Consider the following 14301-nt stretch of genomic DNA (forward strand, 5'->3'; position numbering starts at 1 on the left):
TGAGCTGCTCCAGCCCTTCTCCCACCCTGCAGGGGCTTTCTGACCAGTTTGCCCCTGTGGATCTCAGGGGCACCTTGCTTATTCCCCCTGGTCAGAAGGAAATGTCACCACTTGCTTGCCTCGTGCACACTCGTGGTTTTCTGCTTTTAATTTGTCGAAGTACCTGGGGAGGTTCTTGGTTCATGGCTGGTGTCACTGCACAGCTCCCTCATCACGTCCCACTGCCTTCATGAGTCCTGTTCCACCCTGCTACCACCCAAAACTGCTCCCTTGCTTATTCAGTTCTGCACTCATCTCAGCAATTTCACAACTTTCCGAGTCATTTGGGATAGATGGAGTTGTGTTGGAGGCTGAATGAAGGACTTATTCTGCCACACCAGCCAATGGGGGGTAAAATCTGCCTGCTGTTGTAGAGCAGTTAATGTGAAATAGCTGTGGGGAGTAATTGTGCCTGTGGATCAGCGGGCACAGTGTTTGGCACAGAGCTGTAAATAAACTGTGTGTGAGGTTCACTTCACCAAGGTCCAACATCCCAGATGACTCTGCACCAGGCATGCAGTTGTTAAAGTGTTGGTTCAGGCTGATGGGGAATAGAGCTAAACACAAAGGAGCTTGTGAATCTGGGAATGACCCCACCAACGTGCTGGAAACCCACTGAGATCTCCCTTGGCACCTTGCTCTGAGGTGCTGTGTGTGATCTGCAGCCACGTGGTGTCCGAAGGCCACGCTTCAACCCAGGCACAGTTACCATCTCTAAGTGATCCATTTTGCTTCCCTTTGTCCTCCCATGGAGCTTGGCAGGTCTCTCCATCCTTGCTCCCTGAATTGTTGCTCTCATGAGTGTGAAATCCCAGATCAGGCACCTTGGAAGCCTCTAGAATATGTGTTACCCCACACAGCAGTGAGATTTCAGGTTATAAGAGAGACAGATCTGTATTCAGTGCACCAAACCTCAAAAAAAAAAAAAAAAACATTAGGAATTCCTATGACTGGAAAAAATATCCCATAAATATCATGTGTGCAGTATGGTCTCACTATTTCCAAAGAGAAAAACAGAACCAGGGATGACCCAAAAAAGAATAAAATAGATCATTGCTTCCCAGCTAGGGAGGGAGATGCAGGCTGTGCTTGTAAAGCCACAGGTAGCACAGGGGAAACAAATGGGGATAAAGAGTAGTTTTTTCCTAATACAAAGACCAGAAAAGGGTAGGTTAAAAATATCAAAATGGAGACGTGGCTTTACACACTGTGTGCATAGCACTGGAGCTCTTGGCACAAATATTGTAGGTGCTAGAAGATTAGATTTATTCAAACAGCAACTAAACTTGTTGGTGGAAGAATCCAGCAAAGACCACTAAATGTGACAACACTGAGGCTGCCTTGGATTGTTTCTGTGCTGCCCATCCTGCAGGAAAATGATCACTGATCTTCTTTTTTAAGCTTTGCCACTGTTGGGGCCAGGACAGGGCTTTGGCCTGACCAGAGTTACAGTCTGAAATGGCCTCGTTTCCTGACGCTCTCCTCTCAACAGGGAACTGCCTCTCTCTGTGGCCTTTGCCACATCTCTGTGCTGACAAATGCACTGGAGTGAGGCGATTCCATGGCTCACTTTTAAAACACTTGGTGCTTCTTTGGGATAAAAGGCAAAGTACTTGCAGGAAACAGGGTTGAAAGGATAATGACATTAGAAAGATGCTTCCAGTAGAGGTGATCACCCGTGTATTTTCCTGCAGTATTTCCCTGACAGGCACAGCTCTACTGACAGCTCTCCCCTAGAAGTGCCCAACATGTCCAAGCCTCACTCATGTCAGGATCTTTTTTTACCTGTTTAAAAGGGACAAAATTGTTTCTATGGGATGAAGATCCCATGCAATCTCTGGCTGATGAGCACTGTGATCCTCCTGTATCACATCACACAGCACTGCATCTTCCCATCCACCTTTCTTGGTGGGTTGGGTATCTTTGTATCTGGGGTGTTTCCTATGGGGAGGTTTCTGGGCTCTGCTTTCCGTTCTCCCTCTCTGCCCCTCTCTTGCTGTGGCAAGGCTTGCTCCAAAATAATTCTCTGTAGGGTTTATGATGTGAGACTTTGCCAGATGGATCGTTTTGCTTGCTACCATGTGCTGTGTTTGATGGTTGCAGGGGTGACAGCTCCCTGCAGCCTGTGCTTGTTTTTCATCCGTGTGCCTTTCAATTTGCACCAGCTCTTGGGCTGATGAAGTTTCAGTGCTCCCTGATCCAATGGTGCACTTGCAGAGACCCACACTTATCAGAGACCCACAGCTCTCCTCTCCTGAGTAGAAATGTGCTACTATCTTGTAAAGGTATAAATTATAAAGTCTTGTCTGTATAATGAGTCTGCATTCCTCAGATAAATTACACAGACTCATAATGGCTTTGCCTTTTAGTTACCATTAATCTTAACTGCAAGGGAGTGCTGAATTTCCTGCAGAAGTGTGGGATTCAGATTTTGAAAGGGTTTCACTGGAGGCTTGGTCAAACTAAACTCAGCTCCAGTGTGAGCACCCTGCTGTCCACATTTGGCTCCCAGCTGGCTGCAGGACGTGCCCTGAGGGAGCAGCTGCTGTCCCAGGGCTGTGAGCACTCTGGCTCTCTGCTGGAGTGTTTTCCATGTCTCCTTAGCAGAGCACTTTGGGACAGCTTGCTGTGCCCTGGATAGCTGTGAAAAGACAGAGCCAGAGGCAATGGTTATTCAAGGCAAGGCATGGAAATAGCTCTGGCCTGTCAGCCAGTGGGAGGCATCCATGGGAATGGCAGACAATGGCTGGGACAGCACACGGGACAGAGCAGGGAGCTGATCCATGCTCAGGTGAGAGTGTGGGTGCTCCAGGTGGGCACAGCCCAGAGGGAATCTCCTCTGGACCCCACAGGCCCTGCAGAGAGTCCCAGACTGTGAGAGGCAGAACAAACTCGAGTGCCAAGCATCACCCACACGTGAGAGGCTTCACAAGGTGCTGGGAACCCTCCTCTGCCTGGAGAGCCCAGATGTTCCCAAAGGAGCTGGGAATGCAGCCCTTGGCTCTGGTGTGTGTGCTGCAGCCCCTGCAGAGGTGGGCTGGGCACAGGGGCTGCCCAAGGAATGGGAGCAGCCCTGGCTGCCTCTGGCACAGCCCATGGCTCGTCCTGCTGCTCCTCCTGGGGCTCTGCCTGGCTCTGGTTCAAGCTTTCTTCCTCAAGTCCTGTGTCAGTGAGGATGCAGTCTCAGTGATGGTGTCACAAACCTCTCCAGGAGGCTCATTCTTGCCTTGGAAAAGAGGATGGAAGAGAATATCTCCTCAGAAGCTTTGGCTACAGCATAAAAGGTGCTGCAAAGCAAGCAGTAGCCACTGCTGGAGGTGCAACTGTGATAGGGTCTGAGCAAGGTGGGTAGTCCAGGACAGGGGATTTGTAATGAGGTTAAGTATTCAGTTGTAACAAATCCATGCTTTTTAGTGCCCAGCACTCCTTAGATTTATGTGAAGATGGGTCTGCATTCCCCAAAGCTGCTTACCATCTGTAACCTGTATCAATGCTCTAACAACTGATTTTTCCTTCCTAGAAGCCTTTTTTTACTTTTGGAGACTCTGCTTTGGTCTGTACATTTATCAGAGTCTCTCAGAGACAGGAATTACAGTGAAATTCTGCAGGTTTTCTTGTCACTTACAGGACAGCTTTTCTCTAGAAACCTTTTGTAAAGGTTTTCTCTAGAAAGAAGTTTAGATTTGGAAAAGCACCTGGGAAACTGGAGTCCTGCTGGCTGCCTGCCTCAGCACGAGCTGGGGCTGGCTGGCTTCTCCTGCTGCACTTTGCTGGGGCTGTTGGGGCAGCCCAGCTGTGGCAGGACAGAGAAATGCTCAGGACAGGGCAGGCACAGATGGAGCTGGTTTTGCTCATGCCAGACCCGCTCCTGGCTCTGAAAACTCGACTGGCAAAGGTGTGGAGCAATGCAAAGTGCCCTGCAGCACCTCTGGGTCTGGCTCCAGTGTCCTGAGGTGCTCAGGCCTCACAGAACATCCCTGGGACTCTGTGATTCTGCAGCTCCCCTCCTTCCTGACCCTTCCTTGCCTCCTGGCGCAGCATTCCCAGCATGAGGGAGGGCCAAGGACAGTGGGAAAGGGGCATTTCCCTACAGCTTGCCAAAAAAATGATTTTGTACTACATTGTGGCTGCTTAGAGGATGATGAGTCTTCACCTCCTCACTCACTTGGCCCCTTTTGCCGGGAAAGGAAGGGTCAAGTTGCAGCCCTGGGACCTGAAGGTGGGTCTGCAGGCACAGGCTGAGGTTTGTAGCTCTGGGGTTTTTACTTTGGCAAATGAACTCGTAGAAAATCATCTAAGGAAGCAGAATTGCCAAACAAAGGAAATAACAATATCTCCTTTTTGTGTGTGTGTTTTTGTTTTCCCCTGCAGTAACCACAACTCTCTCCTCCTGGTCCGGGCATGCCAGAAAATGCAACGAAACAGCCAAGTCCTATTGTGTCAATGGAGGGGTGTGCTACTACATCGAGGGCATTAATCAGCTGTCGTGCAAGTAAGTGAGTGGAGTTCTTGTGTCAATATGGAAATTTCTTGGCTGAGGGAGAGGAGACCTTAGTGCAGCTGCCAGACGGGGGGAGCTCTGAAATTCTCCTGGCAATTGCAGTTTGAGCTGTGCAGGTTCAGAGAGGGGCACTAGAGGGGCAGGGGTGGGGAGGGGGGGCAAGGATTTGTATTTTCCTTTTTTGTGTGCGTGTCACTGTTCACTTTTCCTGGCTTTTCTCCCTCTAAGAATATGTTTGTCCTGGCTGTTTCTTTCCCCTTTCTCCCCTTTCTCCTCTGCAGTTTCAAGGAAATTTGGGTCCCTTTTGCTCTCCCTGAGCTGACACGTCCTGTTCTCCAATCAGGGAGATTTTCAGGGGCACAGCCTTCTCCTCTTTCCCCATGACTGGAGGGGTCCCTTGTTGAGACCTGCCCCAACCTCTCCTGTGTCTCATGGGCCCAGGGTTAACCCCCAGCTGTTCCCCTCTCTGTGCAGCTTTGTGGCCACTGTGTGGGATGTTTGTTTCCCCCTTCAAACCTGCAAGAAAAGCTAGAGACGTGCACTAAGTTATCCCTAAAATGAGCTTTGAAGGGTTTGAAGTGGGGCTGCACAGCCTGAGGGATGTGGAATGGGATGTGAGAGTTTTTCACCCTGGCTCAGAGCCAGACAGCCCAGTGGCATCTCACACCTCACCCCCAAGCCTAGCAGTGCCTGGGGACAAGCTGTGCAGTCTGATTGCCAGTGCTGGAGGTAGCCAGAGCTCAGCTGTCCCTGCCCCTGGGCTCCTGCACAGTGAGCAGGACCTGGTGCCCTGGCTGTGCACTCACTGAGCAGATGGAATCCTCTCCTGAGCTCCCCTGGTGACCCAGGCAGCACTGCCCAGCTCAGAGAAGCCCAGAGCTGACAGTTTTCTCCCTTTGGAACCCAGAGACCTCTCAGTGGAGACACAGCCAAAGGTATTTGCATCTGTGGATGTCACCCAGCTGCACTGCAGGATGTGATGCTCATCAGGTACCTCAGCTCCTCAGGCCTGGAGGCTGCACTGAACACAAGCCTGAAAGGGCTGGATCACACTGAGCACAGCTCCTCCCTTGTCCCAGAACTCCTCTGATTCTGCAGGGAGCAGCAGAAGAGGCCACGTGGAAATGGATCCTGCTGAGCTCCTGTGCTCTGGCTCTCCAGTGCAGCTGGGGTGGAAGGAGCAGCTCCCAGTCCTCCCAGACTCACCCTTAGACACACAAAGAGTTGGGCAGGACAGAAAGCAGAAGCTGTGGCTCCCACATTTCCCATGTGTGCATGGAGTGGGAGCAGCCCCTGTCCCCCCCAGCCCTGTGCTTTGGTGTAGTTGTCACTGCCATTGGCTCCTTGGTGGCACCATGGTCTCCTCTGGTCGGTGCTCCTCACAGGAAACAGGGGGGAGCCCCATGTGATGGTTAAAGTCACAGCCACCATTCTGGGGTAGCTGCAGCCCAGGAAGCTCCAGAAATCCCAATCTTTCCATTCTGGGAAGGGCTGAACCCTTGAAGTGTGGAAGAGTGTATGAATCAAATCTGCAAGCAATGTGGTCATAGCAGGGGCACAGATTTCAAGGCTATTTCTTTTGGGAAGGATCCAAATGCAGATCAAGATTCAAATGGGATCAATTTCTAATTACAACAAGAGTTACCTGAACCCCTACCATGCATAAAAATCACTTTTTCCTAATGAAGAATACTGTGGTACTTGTCAAATGTCTTCAGCAGCTCTACTGTTTCAACCAAAGCAATTCCAGCCTACCTTCCAACCAGGCTGTTCTGACAGATGATGAATAGAGGGAGCACTCAGTGATGAATCCCACTAAGATTTTATGTGCCACACCAAACAGACCTAATTATTTCATATCATTTGAAAGCCTGAATTCCTCACTTTGCAGATGGTAAAATGATATCCTTGCCTGGTGAGTTCCAAGGTACCAATTGCTAAAACCAGACAGGAACTGAGCAGGCATGTGTGGAAGGGCAGGAAGGTGTTACCCTAAGGAGAGGCTGGAAGGGCTGCACTGTCACTGCTCATCTGCCAGGAAAGGTGAAAAACAAGAAAAACAGAAAAACAAGGCTTCATGTTCTCAGAAACCCAGGGGACCCAATGCCTTCCACACAGCACAGTCACTTCTGATCTTACTGCTTGAGGACATCCCTGGATGCTCATTCTCCTTGGGTGCTTTTATCATTAAAATCTCAGACTGAAGATAAGAAAACCTGGCTTTTGAAGTGGTGTAATTTTAGAGTTTCTGGATTCTAGAGGATAATAGCTATTGAGGGATGCAGAAGCATTTGAACTGAAAAGTTTTTCCCATAAAATGGCTCTCCCAATGATTTTGGAGTGATTTTTGGGGAAGATGCTGATGAATAAACAGACTTCACCTTTGCCTGCAAACAAAGAGCTGAGACATTCCATGGTTTCTAAGGCAGGAGATCTGCTGCTGTGGTTTGTGAAAGATGCAGGAGAAAGGAGAAGAGGCAAAGACACGGGTTTCCATGTTCATTTCTGATCTCTGCAACAGCAGCCTTGGCCCTCCAGCCTGACTGTGCCTCTGAGCCGGGAGCATGGAAGAGATCAGCAGGTTCTGCTCCCAACCTCTTCAAAAGCTCTGGAGATCAGCAAGAGCCACGTGAGCAGCTCCAGCCAGGAGCAGAACGTGTCCAGGGCCTTGGGGGGATCATCTGGCCCCTGTGCCCCTTCCAGCCCTCCCTCACTGAATGCTCAGGGGGTTCTATCCCCCCCAGCACCCTTGTGATGTTCCCAGCCTTTCCAATGCCAGCTACCAGAGTTTTGGAGGGTTCTTGTTCACTGCCTGCCACCATCCTGCCATCAGCTTCTTGGGGTGGGTTCCATTCTTGCAGATGCCCAGAAGCACAGGAAGTCCTTCCTGAAGATGTCCCCCCTGGCAGTCTGGACCAAAAACAGCAGATGGGTTCTCCAATAATTTCTTCTCCTGATGTGGTTCATGCTCGATTTGCAGCAAATATTGCCTAAATTGGCAGCTGGCTTTTTATTATTATTTTTTAACAGTCTTCCCAGAAACGTGTTCCTCCTGGTCTTTTAAATCCTGAGGAACAAAGTATTTGCTTGTAATCCCACTTCCTCCCTCCCTTTCTAATATGCTTCAGACAGACCTTGGATAAAGCATTTTCTTCACTGAGGAAGAGCCCAGAATGGACTTGGATTGTTCCAGAAATTGTGTCTTTTTGGATTGTGTTCTTCCATAATTTTAACCTTAATTTGAAGTAAATTCTACACATGCTGGTGTCAAAGGAAACCTGAACATAAAGTGATCTGTGCTGCTGTCCTGACTCTGCAAACAGAACACCTGGTAGTCAAATGGGAGAAATGGGACCTGCCTCAAATATTCTGCAAATTTTCTGCATAAACCTGGGAAATGACAGAGCCACACACAGACAGAACTCACTGAGCATCTCTTGTAAATTAAAAAGCTCCAGGATCTTTGACAGGACGAACTTCTCAAGGCTTTTTCCAGATCATTTTGCTCAAAGAGGCCTGAGGAGATGACTCCAGGGCAGGGACAGGTGTGAGCAGAGCTCAGAGGGGATGCACACAAGGAAGTCTCCAGCCTTGAGCTGGGGCACACAGCAGTGGTGCCTGGATGGTTGTGCCCAGTCACACAGAGCATTGGGATCACTGGCAGCCTCTGCTCTTGGATCTGCCTCCATCCTGGAGAGTCCTTGGCACAGCTCAGCACTTGGAGGCTGCTTTAAGCTTTTATTGCTGAGTGCCCCACAGGGCTGTGCCTGTGCTCTTTTCCCCCGTTGGGTCTTGGCACACATGAGGTACAGTTGGGGTCTTCCCAGCCAAACAAAGCAAGCAAGTCAGGTCTCATCACTGCAGAGCCTTCTCTGCCCACTGGAATGCTCCTCACACCTCTTCTGTGTGGTCAGTGGATCAAAGTGATCAGCTCTGGGCCAGGATCTTGTGTGGGATCAGAAGACTTAAAGAGCATTATGGAGCAGCACCCCCACGTCATGTTGGACCAGTTGTGCTCACAAGAGTCAGGCCGGATGATTTGCAAATGTGACACATAAACAGCCTGGATTTGGGGTGACAGCTCTGCCTCTGGGGGAGGCAGGTCAGAGGCCTGGACCACCTCAGGCAAACAGGGAAAGTCAAGGAGAGAATAAAAAACAAAACAAAGCAAAAGGAGAAAACATCAGATCGTTTTAAAATTAACTGATGAATCCAAGTCACCAATTTTCAAAATCACATCTCCAAGCTATTGTTTCCTGCAGATTTTCCCAAGAAACAGAAAGATTATTCTAAAGTTTTGGCCACGCTGCAGCTCCCCTGTGCCTTCCCAGAGCCCCATCCAAAGGTGTGACAGTCACAGGGATGCTGCATGGCCCCTGGCAGCACTGTTTGCTCAGCTGTGGCATCTGGAGCTGTTCCACCCTGCCAGTGGCATTTGGTCATTGCACAGCCACAGGGACGTCACTGTGCCAGGGGTGTAGAGCAGCCCTGTGGGGAGGTGTTGCAATGTCCCTGGAAATGGAGAGCCAGGGGTGAAATCTCCACATCCTGTTCCAAATCCCCCGGACCAGCCAGGACTCGTTCCTTGGGGTTTGCATGCTGTTTGTCTTGGGTGATGAGATCAGGTGCCTTCTCAGGTTCAAGTGGCCCATCTGTGCCTCAGTGCACTGTGGCTGCATCAGCCCCTGAGGCCATCAGAGTGTGGGAGCTGATCCTGCAGCAGCAAAGGCTCACTGAGGGCAGCAGGTCCTGCCAACACCGAGCACTGAGCCAGCAGTGGGTGTCCCTGAGCTTTGGACTCCACTCTGCAGCAAACATGCCTTGATTAGCTGCTCTGGAGAAGGCCTTTGTGTTTATTCTGGTTGCTTTCTCTTCTTCCCATCAGTGATTTGGTGGAGCCCAGCCTTTTGTGGCTCTCCAGAGCCTGATCATCTGGGACTGGTCAGGGGACAATGACAGAACTGTCTTCTTTTTCAGCCCTTCCCACAAAAAAGCAACGTGCTTGGAACATTTTTTTTTTCCATTTGCTTACTTCAGTGCATTGTGTCCTTCTGCTACAGCTTGTCTTTATTGTGTCATTTTGAAGCACCTGCTCATTCACATTTTTCTGTAGCATGGATTGCTTTATGAGAGCTACTGAATTTGGCATATTTTAATTAAGATCTGGGGGTGCAAAGAAAATGTGCCTACCCCTTGCAAGATTTAGAGCAACAGCTGGACAGAAAAAAAGTTTTGCTTCCAGCAGGAAGACAAAAGTAACAAATAATAATTAACAATAATTATTGCTCTGCCCTGATATGGGGCAAAATGTCAAAGTTCCTCAATTTTCAGCAGTAAGTGCCCAGCAAACATCATAAAAATGAGTCATGCAAACTATTTTGGTTTGTGCTTTTTGAGATGCTTTATTTGATCATCTTACTGCATTTTTGTTACCATGTAAATATCTCACTGCAATTCATCCTGAACCCAAGAGCAGAATTTTGCAGATGTTTTCAAAATGGGGTTATTAAAAAAAGAAAAGGTCTTAAGGTCAAAATTAAAAGAATGGGATATTTTCCAGCAATAACAGAAAACAGAATGTGGACAGAAAAATCCCTGACCAGTTTTATCAATGGCATTTGCAAGCAATTTTCAGAGGCAGCAATTAGACACAGAAGGATGGAGTTAAGCAAGGGCAGTTTTGGGAGTCTCCACTCAGGCTAGAGAGGGGACAAGGGGTTGGTGCAGCCTTGGCCTTCCCCAGGACCATTTCTATGGCCACAACCTTGTCCACTTCCCTTGGGGGAGACCCATTGTGCCTCTGTGAGTGCACCAAAAACTTCAAAGATGATATTGGAGGGAAGTCCACCAGCTGTGAAGTCCCTGCAGGAGTTTTCCAAAGAAGGAGAGCCTTGGTTTTGCTGGACCAGCCAGAACCTCTTGAGTCAAAGGTGCAGGGAGAAGGATGCTGTGATCAATCCCAGCTCACAGCTCTCAGCTGCAGGGAGCCTGAACTGTCAGGTGTGTCCCTCACTGCAGAAGAGCTGCCCTCACCACAGGCAGCAGATTTTAGTGCAGAAGGGATGAGCTCTACTGCTGTTCCTGTCCAGACTGGGAGAACCATGTGCCAAGCATGCTGGAAATTTCTTTCCTTGAAGTCACATCTGGGCCCACAGTCATAAATAATAAATCATCTTCAGCAGCCTAGCAGTTAGAGACAGGTTAAAAAAAAAAAAAAAAGAACCAAAAGCACTGCATGCTCTCAAAGGTCTTCTGGTCACTGCTTCTGCCTGCAGCCTTGCTCATGAGGAGCCAGAACCCAGGTGTGCAGGGGTGGCACATTGTCTTGACAGCTTGTACACAAGCTTGAGAGGTGACAGAAGGTGCTCTTGTTCAGGGGGGCATTTTTCCTGTCACTTCTCCCGGTGCTGAATCACTGAGTAACTCAAGATGAAAACCCTAGCTGTCCCAGACACAGGGGAGGCAGTTGTCTGCTGCCTTCTGCCTTGAGAGCTCCTCTCCCCACCCACGCCTGGCTGACTGCAGAGATCTGAGGATGGGCTGTATGGTAGCTGTCATGGCATCAAAGCCTCTTTGACACCTTTTTGTTTTGCTTTTTTTCCCACTTCTTACCAATTCCTTTCTCTGGGCTTTTATTTCCTTAAAATTTTCCCATAATTTTCAGTCTTCATGCAGCCTCAGTCACCCTGGAGTTCCAGCCTTGGCTGACCTCTTGCAGGTGTGCAGCTGAGGTAATGTTAGCTCCTTTCTGACAAAACACCCCTTTTTGGGGTGGGTGGGACTATTCCTTCATTCAGCAGCACCCGTGAGGCCCTTTGGTGTGCTCACAGCATCCAGGAAATGTCAGATCCCAGAGAGATGGGAAGCACCTTGCAAGCTAAACTGGATTCCCTTGAAGACTCTGTGAATAAGTTCCTAACTCAGTCAGAGGTGATGAAAAAACTTCAAAAAGGATTGGGAAGACACCTTCTCTTTTGGATTCCTTGCTCAAAGCCATCTCTGAAGGGTTTCTCCAGTCCTGGGGCTGTTTTTGTGAGTCTGTGCCACCCATTGCCTCAGGTTTGTGCTTTTTGATTGACAATGGGGCATTTCCTTCACTTCCCAGCACCAGCTTTCTCTGCTTCATTGCAGGGAAGGCCAACAGGCCCCATGTCTGATGGTGACCCCTTGGGCTGAGCTTTTCTTGGTATGGCTGGTTCATCTCCCTCTCCTGTGCTCCAAGATGAACGTCCAAGAATGAGAAAAAAAGTGCCAATTTTTCAAAGATATTTCCCTGACTAGGGAGTTCAATTTTCAGTTTCAGAAGTGACTTGGATACTGAGAAACTGAAGGGTGTGACTGGAGAGCTCAGTGCAGCCTCGTGCAGAGCCATGCCCTTAAGTTCTCCATGAGCAGTTTGGCGTGCACAAATAGCCCAACACACCTGCACAGGTCCCAAAAACCCAGATGCTGACCCACATTTGGTCATGGGCAGTGAGGGTGCAGCAGTTTTTTTGCGCAGCTCAGGCCTACCCAAACTGCAGTGAAATCCAGCAAGAAATCAAGCGCCAAAGCCAGGTCAGTGATGTCCATGATGAAAATGATGAAAATCATGATGTCCATGATGAAAATCAAAAGTTTCTGCATGGAACCGGAACCTGGACCTGGACCTATACCTGGACCTGGACCAGGATCTGGACCTGGACCTGGACCTGGACATGGACCAGGATCTGGACCTGGACCATCCCTCACCAGATGCACAGGTTAGGAGCACTTGCCTGACGCTGCTGTGGCTGCTCCCAACCTCCTGCTGTCCTTTGAAGAGGCCTGGCCAGGAGCTGAGCCACTGACATCAGATTTGGCCTCTGATTCATCTGTTTTTACTGAGGTGTCTTTCAGTCCCTTCCTTGCTGACCACTTTGCGGATCACTGTGAGATTTTCTGGGTGGAGATCTGAGAGTGAGGAAGGTCTGGCATGTGCCAGGTGCAGAGCCTGCAGCTCCACTCACAAAAAGTTGAAAAGCAGATGTTGAAATGCTATAAAGACAAATCCCTCTTAAGCTCAGAGGAAAGAGAGGTGTGCTGAGAAGGGAGAGAGTTGTGGGACAGGGAGGTGAGAGCTGGGACTTGAAGGAAATTAGGGATCCTGTGCTGGACTATCCAAGGAATATGCAGAAGGTGTGAAGTGAGGGAGGGAGACAAGTTCCAGTGAGAGAAGTGTTTGACCTCACCAGGCTGGGCTCCCATGGCTGCCCAGGCTCACCTGCAGCTGCAGAGGGTGACAGTGCAGTGCTGCTCACCCTGGGTGGTTCTGCAGCTCCTGCTGCACCCCTGCCCATGGCCCTGTGCTCCCCAAACCTGGCTCAGCCCTGGGGAGCTCCTTATGGGCTGGTGCCAGTGCCTGGTGGCCCTTCCCTGCCACCTGAGCATCCTGTGAGTGTGTAGCTGGTGCCCATGGGCTGGCACACCTCAGCCCATCAGGTGACCCAGGCCAGGCCAGAGCCTGAGAGAGCCTCTCACAGCATGGGAGACCCCTTCAGCTCAGCCCAGCTTTCTTCTCTGTCCCTTCCTCTCTGCTAACACAGAGACTCTGCCTGTGCTTTCTCTCTAACCACCCTGAGAACATCCCTGGTTCTTCTGGGGTCACCATGGGGAGATGCTTCCCACACCCAACGCTCGCTGTCGCCTCAGCAGTTGCTCTCTGCTTTTGGTGCCTCTTGCCAGTCTGCAGAGCAGCTCCGCAGAGTCTCTGAGAGTAGCATCCAGCCCATCTCAGTCTTCCTGCCAGCTGGTGCTTGTAGCAGGTTAGAAGGAAGGAGGCAGGCAGAGCAGGGCAGAGCAGGAGGGGTTTGGCTGCCTGCTTGAAGACCCAAACCTAAACCAGAGCTGGAGCACTGATGTTGCAGGTGCCTGGTGAAAGCAAAGAGTAAATTCGCATGTAAAACCTTTATTTTTTCCATTCATCACAATGCACTTTTTATTTCTGACCTTAGCCTCAAGAACTGTGCCAGACATGTTCTGTGATTTCTCCCCTTTTCCCCTCCAGATGTCCAAATGGATTCTTCGGACAGAGATGTTTGGAGAAACTGCCTTTGCGATTGTACATGCCAGATCCTAAGCAAAGTATGTCTGAAGACAAAAAATGCACCACACTACTAAAACCCTCCCGGGCACAGCGGTGGATGTAGCGTGCTCTAGTCAGGGATGGCTCTTGGTGTCAGCTTTGGGTAGGGCTTAGGGCTGCAGGTAAGGGTCAAGGCTGCAAGCAGACAGAGAGGAGCCGTGGAAGGGAGCAGAAGGGGCCTCACTTCAGCCTGTTTGGGTGTCATTTTGCTATCTTGTTTCTCTCTTTCTGGTTTTCTCTCTTCCGGTAGGTGTCCGATCGAATTCACAGGAGACCGGTGTCAGCATTTCGCAATGGTCAGCTTCTCCAGTATGTCTCTTTCTACTTCTCTCTCTCCTTGGTGTTGTGGCTCTGTGTCATGTCCTTAAAGCAGGTTCTTCTGTTCTCCAAGAGCCCTCTTCCTGTCTTGTGCACTGCCAGCTCTGTCCTAAGAGGAGCTGTGAACATGCCCAAGAGGAGAACTGGGGCTCGTTACCTCCCTGTTTGTTACAACGGGCTCTGCTTTCATTTCTGGTTGAGCCGAGTGCTGCTTGCTCTTTTCAGGCAAAATGCAGAGTTCATGTGGTGGGTGTGCTGTGTGAGATGAGCCTGTGCTGTGTGTGGAGCTGGGCCTGCCAGCATTGCTGTCCCGACATGGACTGTGCTGTGCAGGGCAAGA

The 14301-nt window shown here is 49.9% G+C and overlaps 1 protein-coding gene across 2 annotated transcripts in view; it reads left to right on the forward strand.

The window, feature by feature from the left end:
- Window positions 1-14301, forward strand: part of NRG2 (neuregulin 2) — a 161456-nt gene that overhangs the window by 125048 nt on the left and 22107 nt on the right. For both annotated transcript variants that reach the window (XM_063168537.1, XM_063168538.1), the window contains 2 exons: window positions 4411-4531; window positions 13894-13952. In XM_063168537.1, coding sequence (XP_063024607.1) covers window positions 4411-4531; window positions 13894-13952 — 180 coding nt within the window. The remainder of the gene's footprint in view (window positions 1-4410; window positions 4532-13893; window positions 13953-14301) is intronic.

The sequence above is a fragment of the Melospiza melodia genome, chromosome 14, assembly GCF_035770615.1.
Source record: "Melospiza melodia melodia isolate bMelMel2 chromosome 14, bMelMel2.pri, whole genome shotgun sequence".
Taxonomy (NCBI): Eukaryota; Metazoa; Chordata; class Aves; order Passeriformes; family Passerellidae; genus Melospiza; species Melospiza melodia.